Source organism: Lepus europaeus, chromosome 11 (genome assembly GCF_033115175.1).
Source record: "Lepus europaeus isolate LE1 chromosome 11, mLepTim1.pri, whole genome shotgun sequence".
Lineage (NCBI taxonomy): Eukaryota > Metazoa > Chordata > Mammalia > Lagomorpha > Leporidae > Lepus > Lepus europaeus.
In genome coordinates this window covers 111559295-111574962 of record NC_084837.1, presented here as the reverse complement: position 1 = coordinate 111574962, position 15668 = coordinate 111559295, and the positions used below count along the sequence as shown (strand labels likewise).

Sequence of the window (15668 nt, the reverse complement as noted above, 5' to 3'; positions counted from 1 at the left end):
AATTGACGTGATCACAAGCCATAAAAAATCCCGGAGAGGCCTAGATGGACAGATCCCGTGTATTTGCCGAGGTGGGCACCTCGTTGTGTCCAAGGGCATGCACATCTCTGTCTCACCCAGCAGTGTTCACACCTTGAGAGGGAGTTGCTTCATTTTCAAGTGCCTGCTGCATCTGAAATACTTGGGTTCTCTAAGCCTTTCCTGACTTACTGCTTGTTCTTAGCTGCTAGCACAGTGATCCTTTCCAAAGCTTTGACAGGAGTGAGATGGAGCCCCCGCAGCCTCCGAGTCCGCCGTGCTGTCCTGTCTGGGGAGGCTTCACCCCACCCTCGCCCCCACGGGCCCTTTCTGTCACCGCACCTGCTTTCCAGCGCTCGGTTCCTCCAGCCAGCTCCGCTTTGCTCTGCAGACCGTGGGGGCAGGCCGTGCACTGCGGGGGTCAAAAGCTCGGATTCCCGAGTCAGACATGTCTGTGTTTGACTGCCAGATCGGCACTTGGTATTTATGAAAGTGAGCGGGTTACTCGTCTTCTCTAGTTCCCCCATGCGAATGAGGAGGAGAATAGTAATTGTATCGACTCGTACTACTGTGATGTGACAGGAGGTGGGTCCTCCAGGTGTTTAATTGTATAAAAGTGTCTCCCGTGACCTGACTCATCCAGAACCACCTTAGTCACGCCATACATCCCTGGTGAAAGAGTAAACCAACCAAAGGTTGTTATTTCTTTTCCGTGGTTATGATTGATTGCCAATAGCCTTATAAAGAAAAAGCTTTTCTAGGGGTTTGTATAAATAGTGTTGAAACTTTATTTTTACATATTTGATTTTATTAAATATTATACAATATAAAAAAAGGGAGAGTGTGTGTGTGTGTGCGCGTGTGTGCCTGTGTGCAGCAGAGCGCTCAGCGAAGGCTGGTGATTTTTCTGATGTGCCAGGCACACGGGAAACTTCAGCATTGGGGAGTGAGGCAGCCACAGGCTCTGCCCTTCTGGACAGCTGAACACACGGTTGTGGTAAAAAGCTACGGCTGTCAGCACTGGGGAGGTGCTGAGGCGTCACGGATACTGGAGGAGGACTGAGCACAGCCTAGGGGTCAGGAAGTAGCACTGCAGCCGAGCGCGTTCGGGGGAGTCGGGGGCCTCTTAGCCAAGGTCCGGGCGTTGGTGACAGAAACCGTGCTGCCGTACAGCGTTAGGATCCAGGGTGCAGGGTCCCTGCAGAACAGTCCTGATCTACCGTCAGGGGTGTCTCTCACTTAGCACTGATGGGCCAGAATTTAATCCTCTGGGCAAGCACCTGGGAAGGGCACTTTGAGCCCTGTTTTATGAGTGGGGTGCAGGGGTAGCAGGCGGCTGAAGTAGCCCAGCTGCTGGTATGCGGCATCGACTTCCCAGTGCCTGGCGTCAGGAGCCCAGCTGTGTCAGAGCTCTGCGCCCTGTGCTCACAGCCCCTGAGCGCTGGCAGAGACAGAGTGTGCCCGCCGGTTCCTGGTCTAGGGACAGCAGTGGTGCTGGTCTGCAGCTGGGGATGTAGCTCAGCGTCAGGCGCCCCAGCTGCGCTGCTGTGTCTGCCCCATCCTGAGGAACAGGCCTCCTACTCTTGGTGCCTCTGCAGGGTCACCGATGACTGCACAGGTGCAGGTTCTTGGGATCTTAACACTGCTCTTCACCGGGGTCACTTTACCTCCCGTCATGTCGGGGTATGGCTTGCATGCCAACTTAAAGCTAGAATCTGTTTCAGACTACCGATCGCAAACTCCGTGTGAATGTCAATCGGTCATCAGATTTCTCTCCAAATAAACCTAAGGGCGCCCCTTGTCATGACAAAGGGCCTTATGTTTGCCTTTTCATGAAGAAATAAGATTCTGCAGGGTCCTCTGTTGTCCGGCTTCACGACCCCTCTGAGTTGTGTCTGCCTTAAGTCAGCAGACTTGGAAGCATCCTAGGTCGCCTGTTGCTTATTCTCAGAAGCCGAGAGGAGCGCACGGAGCAGCGTGGGTGTTAGAGTTCAGGGGCAGCGTTCACTCTTGAGTAAGCGTAGGCTCACATGGGCTGTAGCCAAACCGAAAAGATCTGGACGTTCTGAAAGCGTCCTGCAGGCTCTCCTCCACGGGTGGCATTTTACTGCAGACCCAGAGGTCGGCACTGTGCAGCTGTTTCCATCCACGACCACAGTCCAGGTTGGCGTGGGCACCCTGAAGTCCCCGCACTCTGACGGGCCGCCACGGTGTGTGACGTAGTCCCAGAGCCCCGTGGTCTGCACTGTTTCTACCTCCCGCGCTTCTGCCATGCGTGCACAGCTTTCACGTGCTAGAGCAGGAGCACCCAACCGGAAAGCAGGCTCTAGGCGGCGTATCTGAGAGCCCCGGCCTGGCCTGTCACTCGTGGGCCCACCACGCTCTTCCTCCAGACAGAGGGCGGCAGGCCCACGCTTCCCCACAGGGTCGCTCCTAAAATCAGCTGCTTACCTTGCCTCGTGCCCCACTGCAAGGCTTTTGACCAGCCGCTTCTTGGGAAAAAAAACCCTGGCAAATCTGTGTCTTCTCGGGTCACCGTGCAGGAACCTGCTCTACAGCCTTTGAAGCTGGGGGGACCCCACAGAGGTGAGCTCCAGTTCCATGGCGTCCAGAGGCAGAGCTTGTGAAAGGCTGCCTTGGCCGAGAGAGGGACTGAGCTTGGTTGGGGCGGGAGCTGCAGGGAGCCCATCGTGGGCCATCTGGGGTCTCCTCTAACCCTGGTCCTGCATTGCCTCCCACCTCACCCAGGGCCCGCCTGCCTCCTGCTGTGTGCACACGTCTTCCCATTTCCTGACCATCCCGAGAACAGCACCGCCAGTTAAAAGAACTGCTCATGTTTCAGTCCCTTAGAATCTAGTGAGCTCTTTCATTTCCTTTTCTGTTTACTTGCGATAGTCAAGCTTGCATTCCTGTACGCTCTCTGTGTCTGGGTTGTTTCAAGCATTTTTTCAGCTGTTAGTGCACGCTCATATGAGAGAGCTCAGGATCCCTCATCTGCGGCTGACAGTAGCCCAACCTTGTCTTCAGAACAGAATTGAGCTAAATGCAGTGTGATACTCTTTTTCTGTTCCGGGAACAGAAAAAGGACTTCCGGTGGAAAAACGGAAACTCCAAGTGAAAGCTACAGTAGCACCGGTGTAACTCCTCAGTTTACAAACGTGCACCATGGCTACGTCCAGACGCAAACATGCGAGAAAGCCTGATGAGGAGTATAGGAGCGCTGTCACCTCGCAGCCCGTCCACGATCTGAAAGTATTTCAAAACGAAAAGTTTCTAAAACTGCTTCTAATGGTGTTGATGTCGAGACCTTACAGCTTGGGATGTTCAGTGCTCCGTGCACAGAAAGTCAGACACACACCTAAACCACTCACTAGATTTTCCCACAGTGTTCTTGACACCCGGACCCATCGTACACAGGGATGTTGGGGAGGCCCAGGCTCCGTCCCCTGCCGTGCCCAGCCTGGGCAGCTGCCTGGTTCTTCCAGGACTGGTGTTCCTGCCCCCCCCCCCTAGACTGCAGGGAGGGTTGTGTGAGAGAGCAGCCACGTGGCGAACCATGGACACCAAGGATGGGGCCTTGGGGAGAGTAAACTTGGGGGTTCCTGTTCCCTCAAGTTTGTTTGAATAGCTCTTCCCCTCCCTCCCTTCTTCCCTCAGGATATACTACTCTCTCTGTGAAAGGGCAGAAAAACATGCTGAGAAGCGTGGGAAGCCTATAAATCAAGGTGGTTGGCAAAGGCCCTGCAGCGGCCCTCCTGTCTCATCCTCTCCTTGTAGGCTCAGCCCCTGCAGGTCTGAGACTACAGCACGAGGGCCAGTGGCTTCCTCCACGGTTTCCAGCTTTGCCTGTGCCCTGACCTTGACTTTCCCCCGCACACAGGCATTTCTGAGCCTTTTCTTTCTCATCGTGGGCGATGGGCTTTCTCTACTCCCTGAGGGTTTGGGGTATCAGAGCTCACCCCCAAAATGAGACTGTTCCTTAATTCTTCAGTCCAGCAGATATTGACTGAACAGCGACTTTTTGCAGGATCCAATGTAAACGCAACCCTAGCTGTTAGAAAGCTCGCAGCTAGTTGGCAGTTAAGTAAATACTCAGTATGATCAGGTTACAGTTGGATAGAGGAGAAGACGCACAGCATTGTAGAGAAGCTGGGGCCGTGGGGATCCTGCCCTCCTTGCTGTCTCCCAGCAGAGGAGCCCCTGAGCTCTGAGATGCACTCCCAGACACCCCTGGTCCTGGCTCTTAACATGTCACCCCCTTCCTGGTCTTATGGTCCCATGCCTTTTAAAACCTCCAGGACACTTACTGCAGGCATGAAGAATAAGAAGGAACCCCCTCCCCGCCCCCTGGTGAGGCTCCCCAGGCCCTGCTGCCAGCCAGCGGGCCGCCCTGAGTGCACAGGAGACCTGAGCTTCAAGGGTGTAGACCTTTGACTCGGGGGCGCCGACATTGAACTTGGTAGCAGGCTAGCTCAGAGAGCTGTCCCCGTGGACACCGGCTGGGTCCCGAGGAGCCGTCCCCTCTGCAGGGAGGCTCTGACCCGGATCCCCTGCACTGCGTCTGCTGTTACGTCAATCCCCATGTCTCGCTGCACAGGAGTTCTGTACGTCACTGTGGCTAACAGCTGGTGGTGGTGTATGTTGCTGGGGTCCCGTGTGTTATTCTGAGACGTTGACCCAGCAGGTACTGACGGCGCCACAGTGATGACCCTCTGCTTACCATTTCTTCACACACTTCCCTGCTTTTAAGTGTGGTCTCTGGCCCTGGGCCCGGCCCAGTGCCTGCCAGTCGGCAGCTTCACGGAGCCACACGGTAAGGAAGGTGGAAGTGACTGGACTGTGATTTTGTTGGATTGCAGTGATGAGCTCTCCACACTGACCTGTGTCGTCTGTCTTGGAGCAGCAGGAGAAAGAGAAGGAGCACTGGGGCGTGGGTGGCTTCTGTCCCTCGGTGGTGGCCGCTGCTCCCTCCTCTGGTCAGCAGTGGCCGGGTTCAGCTCCCTTCAGAGAACCCTGCGGAGGGCCCGGGCTCCCATCAGCATCGCAGAGGGGTCGCTCCTGTGCTCCAGACAAGGCTTTTCCATCCCCCAGGCCCCGCTCAGCACCTCCCAGTGCCCTGCTCTAGGCACCACGTTCCTGCGGGTGCATCTCTCACTCTCGGAGCCCCAGCGCCTGCAGCTGAGAAGCTGGGCGTAGACATTTGTGGGGGTGATGGGACCCGAGGGTGCCCCCAGTTCGAGAGCTGATAGGAGAAAGGGCGCAGGGGAGGAGACTGCTCGGGGAGCTGGCTGCCCTGACACGCGCATTCACAGGTGAAGTCGCCACGTGGAAAAGGCGTCTGTCCAGCCTCAGGGTGGTTTTCCCTAGGAGGAAAGCAGCCCCCTCCAGCCTACCCTCCAGGATCCCCCATCTCCATAGACTGCGCTGCCGAGTTCTGGGTTTGTGGACTTGCCAAGACCTACTTGTATTATCTCTAACCGGGTCTTAGGGTGGCACAGATGCTCAGAGCAAAGCCAGCCTATCCAGCTAATGAACAAGCAGGCATCTTTCTCCGTCTGCCTCCTCTGTCTAGAAGGCTAGGAGGGCAGGGCCTCCCCGGCTGACCACAAAGAACATAATTACCGCCCGCACAGGAGTCGGCCACAAAGGCCGCTGAAGACGAACAGCTGCCTCTCCTCTGATGGGGAGAGGCAATCACAGTTACTCCGCGTGATAATTGGATGGATTCCCAGGCCATGTAATTCAGATTGAGGCTGTCATTTTTTGCAGGCCTTTAGCTAAGCTGGATTATTAGAATGGAGGCGCTAATCCTATTAGTCTGTTGTCAGTCCCTCGGTGGGAGAGGGAGGGGAAGGTGGGGTTACGAAGGTGCCGTGCCAGGTATGCAAGGAGAGCCGCGCACTTCATCTTTACGTGTACTTTTTACCAGAATTACCAAGCTGTTTATGAAGATGTTTTCAAGGCTCACATGTCTGAATGCATGGAAGAGGGGCTGAGGAGAGGTGAGGAGTGAAGCCAGGCCCCCATTCTGGAAGGAGGTGGTCTCATGGTTGGGCGGAGCATCCCCGGTGCACTTAGACACGTGCAGCCTGGGCTCAAACCCCATCCGAACACAGCGAGGACAGTTGAGTCTTTACGGCCTAACATGGGGGCACAGATAACTCCAGGTACAGTGAAAGTGATCGGGGCCACAGAAGAAACACAGGTAACTCTGCCGGGAGCTTTGCCTTTGCTTGAGGGGATCAGGAAGGGCTTAATGGAAGACGCAGTGTTTGATCTGGATCTTACAGGACGGAGAGCGTGCATCTGAGCCCTACGCTCTGAGAAGGATGGAGAGAGTAATTGTAGGCAAACATTTTCTTTTCTGAAAGTTTTGTTTAAGATTTATTTTTTTATTTGAGAGGTAGAGTTACAGAGAGAGTGAGAGACAGAGAGGTCTTCCATCTGCTGGTTCACTCCCCAAATGGCTGTGATGGCCAGAGCTGGGTCAGTCTGAAGCCAGGAGCTTCCTCCGGGTCTCCCACATGGGTTCAGGGACCCGTGCACCTGGGTCATCTCTACTGCTTTCCCAAGCCATTAGCAGGGAGCTGGATCAGAAGAGGAGCAGCCAGGACATGAACCGGTGACCATACGGGATGCGGGCACCGCAGGTGGAGGCTCAGCCCACTACACCACAGCACCGGCCCTGGGCTAACGTTTTCAGTGTGCTCACTTGCTCTGGAGACTGAGAGGGAGAGGACGAAGCATGAGTCAGTGCACTGGAGGAGCTCCAGGTCTACCATGGCAGGGCAGCATCCAGAGACGTAGAGGGCAGTGTGCAGGGGTGCCAGGCGGCGGGCACCGGGAGCTAGCCTGCTGGGCACGGGCAGAGCCCAGATGAGGGGCTTCGTGCACCACCGGTCAGTCGACCCAGATTGCTGTGCGAAAGTTGTTTCCCTTTTCGATTGCATCTGTAGCCCTGAATGCCACATGCTGGAGAAGGCGTGTCCCCCCCACCCCTTCATTTTAACAGGGGTGGGGCTGGGCAGGCCTCCCCATGGCACGTGCATGCTTCTGCACGGTGTTCCTCTCTCAAACCTCACAGCTCACTTTAATTTTTTTTTTAATTTTTTTTTTTTTTTTTGACAGGCAGAGTTAGATAGTGAGAGAGAGACAGAGAGAAAGGTCTTCCTTTCCATTGGTTCACCCCCCAAATGGCCGCTACAGCCGCACTGCGCTGATCCGAAGCCTGGAGCCAGGTGCTTCTCCTGGTCTCCCATGCGGGTGCAGGGCCCAAGCACTTGGGCCATCCTCCACTGCCTTCCTGGGCCACAGCAGAGAGCTGGCCTGGAAGAGGAGCAACCGGGACAGAATCCGGCGCCCCAACCGGGACTAGAACCCGGGTTGCTGGCGCCGCAGGTGGAGGATTAGCCTAGTGAGCCGCGGCGCCGGCCAACACTTTTGCAGCCAGGACGAGAACTTTGCATCTGTCCGTCTGTGCTGTGGCCGTCCCCTCGGGCAGCCAGCATTTCTGTTCTGGGCCAGGTCCCATGCTAGAGGTGCTCGCGGATGAGAGAGAATGGGGCAGGAACGGTGGGCTCTGCCCGGCTTGATGCGGGACTGTGGGGGCACTGAGGAGGACACAGCGAGGTGTTGGCGAGTAGGAGTGCCGCGGGGGCTGTGGCGTCACCCCCCAGGGAAGTGTGTGTGACCAGATCCCTCCTGGACTCCAGGGGATGCGTGCGATGTTTTTATTTCGCCCTTGGTGGGTATTTTTTTTTTCTTCTTTCTTCCTTTCCTTAGTAAGCTGCAAATGCCAAATTAAAGCTTCAGTTGTTGCTACTACATTAGAGAAACGTTGGCCTCGAGTGGCCTTTATCTTCCTGAGCTTGGTTTATTTTGTCCTGCTCAATGTCTATTGGAGCCTGTGTCTCGAGATTTTCCAAGAGGTCACATCCATGTCGTTGGCACTGGATAAAAGGCTTGGCGTTTGGGCTTTTTTAAGGCGTAGATGTGTACATTAAAATGGTCTGCTTTCACTCAGCACCTCCCCTCCGCTTCTGCAGCGTGACCCGCTTCCCCCCACTGTGGAAACCTCTCCCGGGGCAGCCTCCATGCTGCCGCTTCCCCGCGGACAGATTGATGAGCCGCGCGGCCTGCGGGACCAGGTGCCCCACCCTCGAATCGGTTTGTGCCTCGGCGGGGTGTGGGAGGAGGGTGTGCTTCCTGCCCCGGTGGCTCTTGGGGTTCAAGGTGAACTTGCCCTGTGGTCTTGAAAAGCTCAGTCTTACTCTTGGGTTGTGAAGCTCAGCTCCGTGGAAAACCGGGAGGCAGACTCGGTAAGAGGGATGGAGGAGTCTGTGCCGGGACCAGACCCGAGCAGTCTGGGTCTGCATCTCCACGGCCAGAACCATGAGAGAGTAGCTTTGTCAGGCTGACTCGTCAGTGTCGTTGGGCAGCCGGTGGTTGAGCACCCCTGGGTGCAGCCCCCGTGCTGAGGGGTGGGGATGTGGTGATGAAGGTGACGTGGGCTCTGACCTCAGGAAGCTCCCGGTGTCGCGGGTGACAGAAGGGTGGAAAACTAAAGGAGCAGCAGCCCTTCCGGGTGGGAACGGGATTTGCAAGGTGCAGAGACAGGAGAGCCGTGCGTCATCACAACTTTGCCTGAGAGGCAGGAGCGTGGCGGGGGAGGAGGCGGATAACGGGGGGTCAGAGTCTGGAGAAGCGTGACCGGGTGATTTGGGTGTCACTCTGCAGGTGGCGAGGGGAGAGTCGCTCGCTGGAGACTTTTAAGCAGAGTGACGTGGTCGTGTTTACTCTTGGGAGCGCCCGGGGCAGGACTGCTCACATGGAGCCCACAGGGGTGGCCGTTTGGCACAGCGAGCGGTAGAACACTGCTTGGGGCGCCTGCATTCCGGACTGGAGTGCCCAGGTTCAAGTCCGGCTCTGCTTTAGACTCCAGCTTCCTGCTAATGTGCAGCCTGGGCGGCAGCAGTGATAGCCCAGGCGCTTGTCCCCTGCCACCCTCACAGGAGTCCGGATGGACGTCCAGGTTCCTGGTTCAGTATGGCCCAGACCTGGCTACTGCACGCACTGGTGAGTGACCCAGCAGATGGAAGACACATCCTGTCGATTTCAAATAAATAATTTCTAAAAGAAATTCAGTCTGTGGGCCAGGGCCAGGGCACTGTACAGGACGTAATGAGACAGTGAAGCAAGCTAAGGGTGAGTTGTAGCGATTGGACAGAGTAAGTCTATGTCTGTTACAGATGTGATGTTTTTAAATGTCGGTTCTTACTTAGTACATATTATTTGTCCAGTACTTCTTTCGTATTGTAGTTCACAAAACTAAGGAGTGCAACTTTTAAAGACAAAAATCTGTCTTCTGTGCTAGAGTTTGGGAAGCAATGCTTAGAGGGTGGACGACCCGGCTTGAGAGTGGGTCCAGAGGTGCTAATCGGGGCCGTTACAGTACCTCGAGCGAGAGGGCGTGAGGCCATGAGGCCGTGGACTGCATGACAGCGGGGAGCGGGGGTGGAGGGCAGAATCGGGAGCTGCAGCAGAAGCAGAGGCGCCAGGACACGGGAGGCTGAGCGGAGGAAGGAGTGGGCACTCTTGCAAGTCTGCTGAACGCGGGGTCCTCGTCCTCCGTGCCATCGGGAGCGTCTCCATCCCTGCTTCAGAGACGTTTCGTGTATTTTTTACGTATAATTACACATTTGGACATTTAAAATGTTCTATCTCTAACTCCCCTTTGCTGTGAGGAAGGAGGTGCGGGTGTGTGTGACTGCTTCCGCATCGTGACAACACGTCCTCCACCTCTCCCTAGGCGTCAGGGGCTTTCACAGCGCCCTAGGCCTGGCACTGGTGGATCTACTGCGGGGACCAGCAGTCGCTACCAGGTTAAACCCAGAAAGCATTCGTACATACCACAGGGTCTCAGTTACGTGAACCAGCCAGACAGAACCAGCTCGGTCCCGTAACAGCAGTCGTTCTGCGGGGAACAGACTGGCTGCAAGCAGGGCACGAGGAAACTCTGGAGTGGTGTGGAGGGTTGGGGGCCGATGGTGGCTGTGCTGTGAGTGAACCATGCACCCACGCTCTGAGCGGTTCACAAACGCGCAGGGCACTTGGCCTCTGCCCCCGTGGGCTCCACATTCATGCATTCAACCAACTGTGGATTGAAAATACTCAGAAATATTGCCTCCTTACTGAACACGGACATACTTTTTTTTCCTAGTCATTTTTCTATAAACAGTGCAGTGTAACTACTGTTTACACAGCATTTAGGTTGTATTAGGTATTGTGAATAACCTAGGTATGACTTAAAGTATGTGGGAGGGGGGCCAGTGCTGTAGTGTATCAGGTAAAGCCACCACCTCCAGTGCAAGCATCCCACATGGGTGACGGTTCTAATCCCGGCTGCTCCACTTCCCGTCCACCTCTCTGCTATGGCCTGGGAAAGCAGGGGAAGATGGTCCAAGTGCTTGGGCCCCTGCACTTGTGTGAAAGACCTGGAAGAAGCTCCTGGCTTCAGATCAGTCAAGTGCTGACTGTTGCAGCCATTTGGGGAGTGAACCAGCGGACGGAAGATCTCTATGTCTCTGCCTCTCTGTAACTCTGCCTTCCAAATAAATAAATAAATCTTTGACAAAGAAAAAGCATGCAGGAGGTTATGGGGTTATGGCATAGGTTATACTCAAAGATTGCACCATTTGATGTAAAGGATTTGCGCATCCACACATGCTGGTGTCTGGGGGGGAGGGCGTGGGAGGGCGGCAGTGCCTGGAACCAGCCCCTCTAGATATTGAGAGAAACTGTGCACCTCAATTTAAAAAAATATTTTAACAGCAAATAACCAATAAACACAAGATGTCAGGATTCCCAGTCATCAGGAACGGGTGAATAAAAACTTCAGTAAGTTGTCAGTCCACATTCGAATGGCTGATGTTAGAGAGACTGATAAAGGGGCCAGCTCAGTGGCACGGCTGGTTAGCGCCCTGGCCTGAAGCACCGGCATCCCATATGGGCGCTGGTTCTAGTCCCAGCTGCATCACTTCCGATCCAGCTCTCTGCTATGGCCTGGGAAGGCAGTAGAAGATGGCCCAAGGGCTTGGGTCCCAGTACCCACGTGGGAGACCTGGAAGAAGTTCCTGGCTCCTGGCTTTGGATTGGCGCAACTCCAGCCGTTGCAGCCAACTGGGGAGTAAACCAGCGGATGGAAGACCTCTCTCTCTCTCTCTCTCTGCCTGCCTCTATCTCTCTCTCTCTGTAACTCTAACATTCAAATAAATAAATAAATCTTTTTTTAAAAAAAAGACATAAAAACCAAGTTTTGGTGAGAATAGGGAGCAACTGAATTCAGCAGTGCACTCTAGTGTATGCACAAATTGTTCCAGATAGTTTGGCCAAAGCTGTAGGAACCACCCCTGTGCGCACTCTGACCCAGCAGCTCCTCTGCTGCACCCATGCCCAGCTCACTCACATCTGTGCCAGACACACATACAGAAACGTCTGGAGCAGTGCTGCTCTGAGCTTTGAGAGTGGAAGCCATCCAAATGTCTCTGTAAGTGGAGGTACAGAGTTAGATGAAGGAATACTATACCACAGAGAAAACAGGACACTGCTAACTACATGCATCGAGGTAATGAATTTCAGCACAGACAGCGAGGAAAGCCAGATATAACTGGATATATAAAGTAGGCTTCTGGTTTTGTGGAAGGCAGAATGAACTCTGATGTAAAAGCCAGGAGAGCTGTTGCATTTGGGAGGCTGGAGTGAGTGATGTGGGCACTAAGGACGCTGTGGTGGGCTGTAAAGCTCTTGTTTTTTAATTTTTGTGTATCTTTTTTTTTAACTTTTATTTAGTAAATATAAATTTCCAAAGTACAGTTTATGGATTACAATGGATTCCCCCCCCCCATAACTTCCCTCCCACCCACACCCCTCCCATCTCCCGTTCCCTCTCCCATTCCATTCACATCAAGATTCATTTTCAATTATCTTTATATACAGATCAATTTAGTATATATTAAGTAAAGATTTCATCAGTCTGCACCCACACAGAACATAAAGTGTAAAATACTGTTTTTGTACTAGTTATAGCATTAATTCACATTGGACAACACATTAAGGACAGAGATCCCACATGAGGAGTAAGTACACAGTGACTCCTGTTGTTGATTTAACAATTTGACACTCTTGTTTACGGCGTCAGTAATCACCCTAGGCTCTTGTCATGAGTTTCCAAGGCTATGGAAGCATTTTGAGTTCGCCCACTTCGATCTTATTCAGACAGGGTCATAGTCAAAGTGGAAGTTCTCTCCTCCCTTCAGAGAAAGGTACCTCTTTCTTTGATGGCCCCATTCTTTCTACTGGGATCTCACTCGCAGAGATCTTTCATTTAGGTTTTTTTTTTTTTTTTTTTTTCCCCAGAGTGTCTTGGCTTTCCATGCCTAAAATACTCTCATGGGCTTTTCAGCCAGATCCGAATGCCTTAAGGGCTGATTCTGAGGCCAGAGTGCTGTTTAGGACATCTGCCATTCTATGAGTCTGCTGTGTATCCTGCTTCCCATGTTGGATCGTTTTCTCCCTTTTTTATTCTATCAGTTAGTAGTGGCAGACGCTAGTCTTGTTTATGTGATCCCTTTGACTCTTAGGCCTATCAGTGTGATCAATTGTGAACTGAAATTGATCACTTGGACTAGTGAGATGGCATTGGTACATGCAACCTTGATGGGATTAAAGCTCTCATTTTCACACTGTGGAATTGTTAGAGAGTGTGTGCCATTTCCCATAACTCATCCAGCCGTACAAGTAGGGTTTTCTCTGTGTATTACATGATAGTACAAAGGTTATTATTTTCTGATTACACTGTCATTCTAGCATAAAAAGGGTGTGTGCCAGCAGCACTATAGTTCTAAATAAATTACTGAGCACTTGAGTTTTGCAATTTTGTGATTATTAGTTTTATTACAAAGAAACATGTTCCATTGATAACAATTATTCATTTTTAAATTTGAAGCTATGGGTTCTTGTCTGACTTTCACAATGAACTTGTAGTCATGAAATGTGTTTTGTGCAGAAAGTAGGATCCATTGGATGATTAAAATATTCATGCGGTTACACTGCCAGGTTCCAGCTGTGTCGTGGAGCCCGTAGTTGGTAGATTATTAACGCTCAGAGCATCAGAAGATGCAGGCACATGTGTTTGATAGAGCCTGTGATACCCAGGTCTCTCCCCCAAATCCCTTCCCTGGAAAAAACAACATACACCAGGAACTCAGTATTTCCAAGGAGTCTGAAGGTTCAGTGAACAGTACAGTTAGAAGAAATGTGCCGTGAGGGGTGTGAGGATGTCAGAGTGTGACAGGGTGTGTGCTGTGATGGGTAAGGTGTGAGGTGGTGTCAGAGGGGCCATGGCCACCTGCTAGATATGCCAGAGCAAAGCTCCGCAGCCTGGCTGGCATAAAAGCAGAACTGTGTTGTTTCACTGTTCTGGAGAATGGCAGTCCAATGTCAAGGTGTCGGCCAGTTTGGTGTCTTCTGGGGCCTCTCTCCCAGCGTCCTCCGTGACTTTATCCATGTGGGCATATCCCTAGTGGCTCCTCCTTTTCTTAATATCTCACCCATATTGGATGAGGGCCCATTTTAACTTAATCACCTCTTTAAAGACCTCATCTCCCAAGTACAGTTCCATTCTGAAGTCCTGGGAGGATTTTGGGGAGAGACGGTTCAGGCCACGGCAGACTGCTGTCCTGTTTTCTACGTGTGCCACACAGCGATTCAAAGTGCAGGATGGAGAAGAAGCAGGACACCTAAGTTCCTTCCCACAAGATTTATGTACAGTTTAGCACTACAGTACAGTAGCAGTAGTTACATGTTGCATTCTAAAATGGTTACTTTAGATCCTCCCCCAGAACAGTTGAAATGATTTTTAAAAATCCCAGGATTTATAAAAATGAAAATGATGATACTGAATTATTTCAACTGAAGAAAACCCTCCTACTTTAAAAAAAAAAAAAAAAAACGTAAGGCAGTGGATCTTGCTAAGCGGCGATTAGGACCACACAGTGACGCGGGGTCCGGGAGTACCGACTGACATTTCCGTATACGTGGGCCTCCGCCCTGCGGAAGAGCTGCTTCCTCCACCCCGCGACCCCTCCGCCCCCCCTTGTCTGCAAACCCCACTTTCTCAGAGAAGCCGGCTGTGCGCTGGCCTGCATGGTTGCCCGTCGGTTGCTCCACTGTTCGCACAGAGAGCCAGTCCCTCTCTCAAGGTCGTGATCGTGGGTGGACTGACCTTACGTATAATACCTGGTTAGAACCGGTCCCGTGCGCTGAGCGTGAGCCTCGTGGGAGCCACAGCCATGCCATCCATGTTCACACTCTTGACCTGCGTTTCTCAGCTCTGAGCAGGCATTCGGCAAATATTTGTTAAGCTCACTGAACCCACAGAACGTTCCAGGCGACGACTGAGTATTTCATTGAGTTACAATTTTATGCCTGGGAAACCGAGCTGACTTCTGTTTGTGTTTCTGTCTAGAATGTGGCCGATCAGATCGCATTTCAGGTCGCTGGTGGATTCACAGCCCTGGAACACATCCTTCAAGTGGTAGTCCCGGCCACAAACGTGAACCTGGTTGCACGAATTCCGCCTAAGTAAGTACGGTTTTTTCAATCCGTCTTCCACGTTTCATTTGTGAGTCATTTGTGTCCTATGGCTTCCATATGAGGGGAACCACAAAAAAACTATGTGTGTATTCAGGCTTCAATCTCACAAGCATACGCTTCCCATCGGGGAGGGAAGCAGAGGCGCTTGACTGACTTGCAACACTCCAGTCGAGCCTTGAAAGCCGCACAGAGGAAATCTCTGGTCTGTGGCCTGCTCCAGTCTTGAGAATGGATGAACTCTTAACTGCTTCCGGGAACTGAGCAGCACGACGAATAGCAGCCGCAGCGAGCTAACTTGCCATGCCGCGTACGGGAAGGAGGGAAGGACGTTAACAAAGGGCGAGCTGTGCAGGGTGCAGATGGCCCCGCACGCAGGCAGGGCTCCAGGCGCACTGCTGGAATTGCACTCTGCTGTCTAACTGCGGATTGCTCTGGGTCACGGGGCCTGTGCCGCACTGAGACCCAGTGTCTGCTCTCCCGCTAAGCCCCCCTGCAAGTCCTTGGCCCCTAGGTTATGGTAGCAGGCGTGGCCCCAAGGGACAACGCATGGCTGCTGCGCTTGCAGAGTTCAAAGGAGAAGTTTTGATAAAAGTTCATTTATACCATTGGAGAAGCCTGTTCTATGTAGTTAGCACAATGAAAGGGAGTGCAGCAGTTGTTCATTGGATACAACAGGAAAAGAATCCCAAGAGTATGTTATCTTTTTTCCTGAGAGACATTTTGGTAAAATAGAAATAGCACTGGCTTTGGAGTCAGGCAAACCTGGGTTTCAGATACCACATAGGATAATTTAGCCAACTGCCTTAACCCACCTTCCTTCCTTCCTTTATTTTCTTCCTCGCTCCCTCCCTTTGCTTCTTTCTCATCAGACAGAGAGAGCCTATGCTTGTCTACTGGTTCACTCCTTAAATGCCCATTAACAGCCAGGGCTGGGCCAAAGTCAAGAGCTCGGAGCTCAACCTGAGTCTCTGGGTGAATGGCAGAAACCCAGTCCCTGA

General features: G+C 52.7%; 1 protein-coding gene across 1 annotated transcript in view; it reads left to right on the top strand.

Moving 5' to 3' along the window:
* The window catches only part of SCAPER (S-phase cyclin A associated protein in the ER), a 412160-nt gene that overhangs the window by 280083 nt on the left and 116409 nt on the right, over positions 1 to 15668 (top strand). The window contains exon 24 of the mRNA XM_062206396.1: positions 14543 to 14658. Within this exon, the coding sequence (XP_062062380.1) occupies positions 14543 to 14658 (116 nt within the window). The remainder of the gene's footprint in view (positions 1 to 14542; positions 14659 to 15668) is intronic.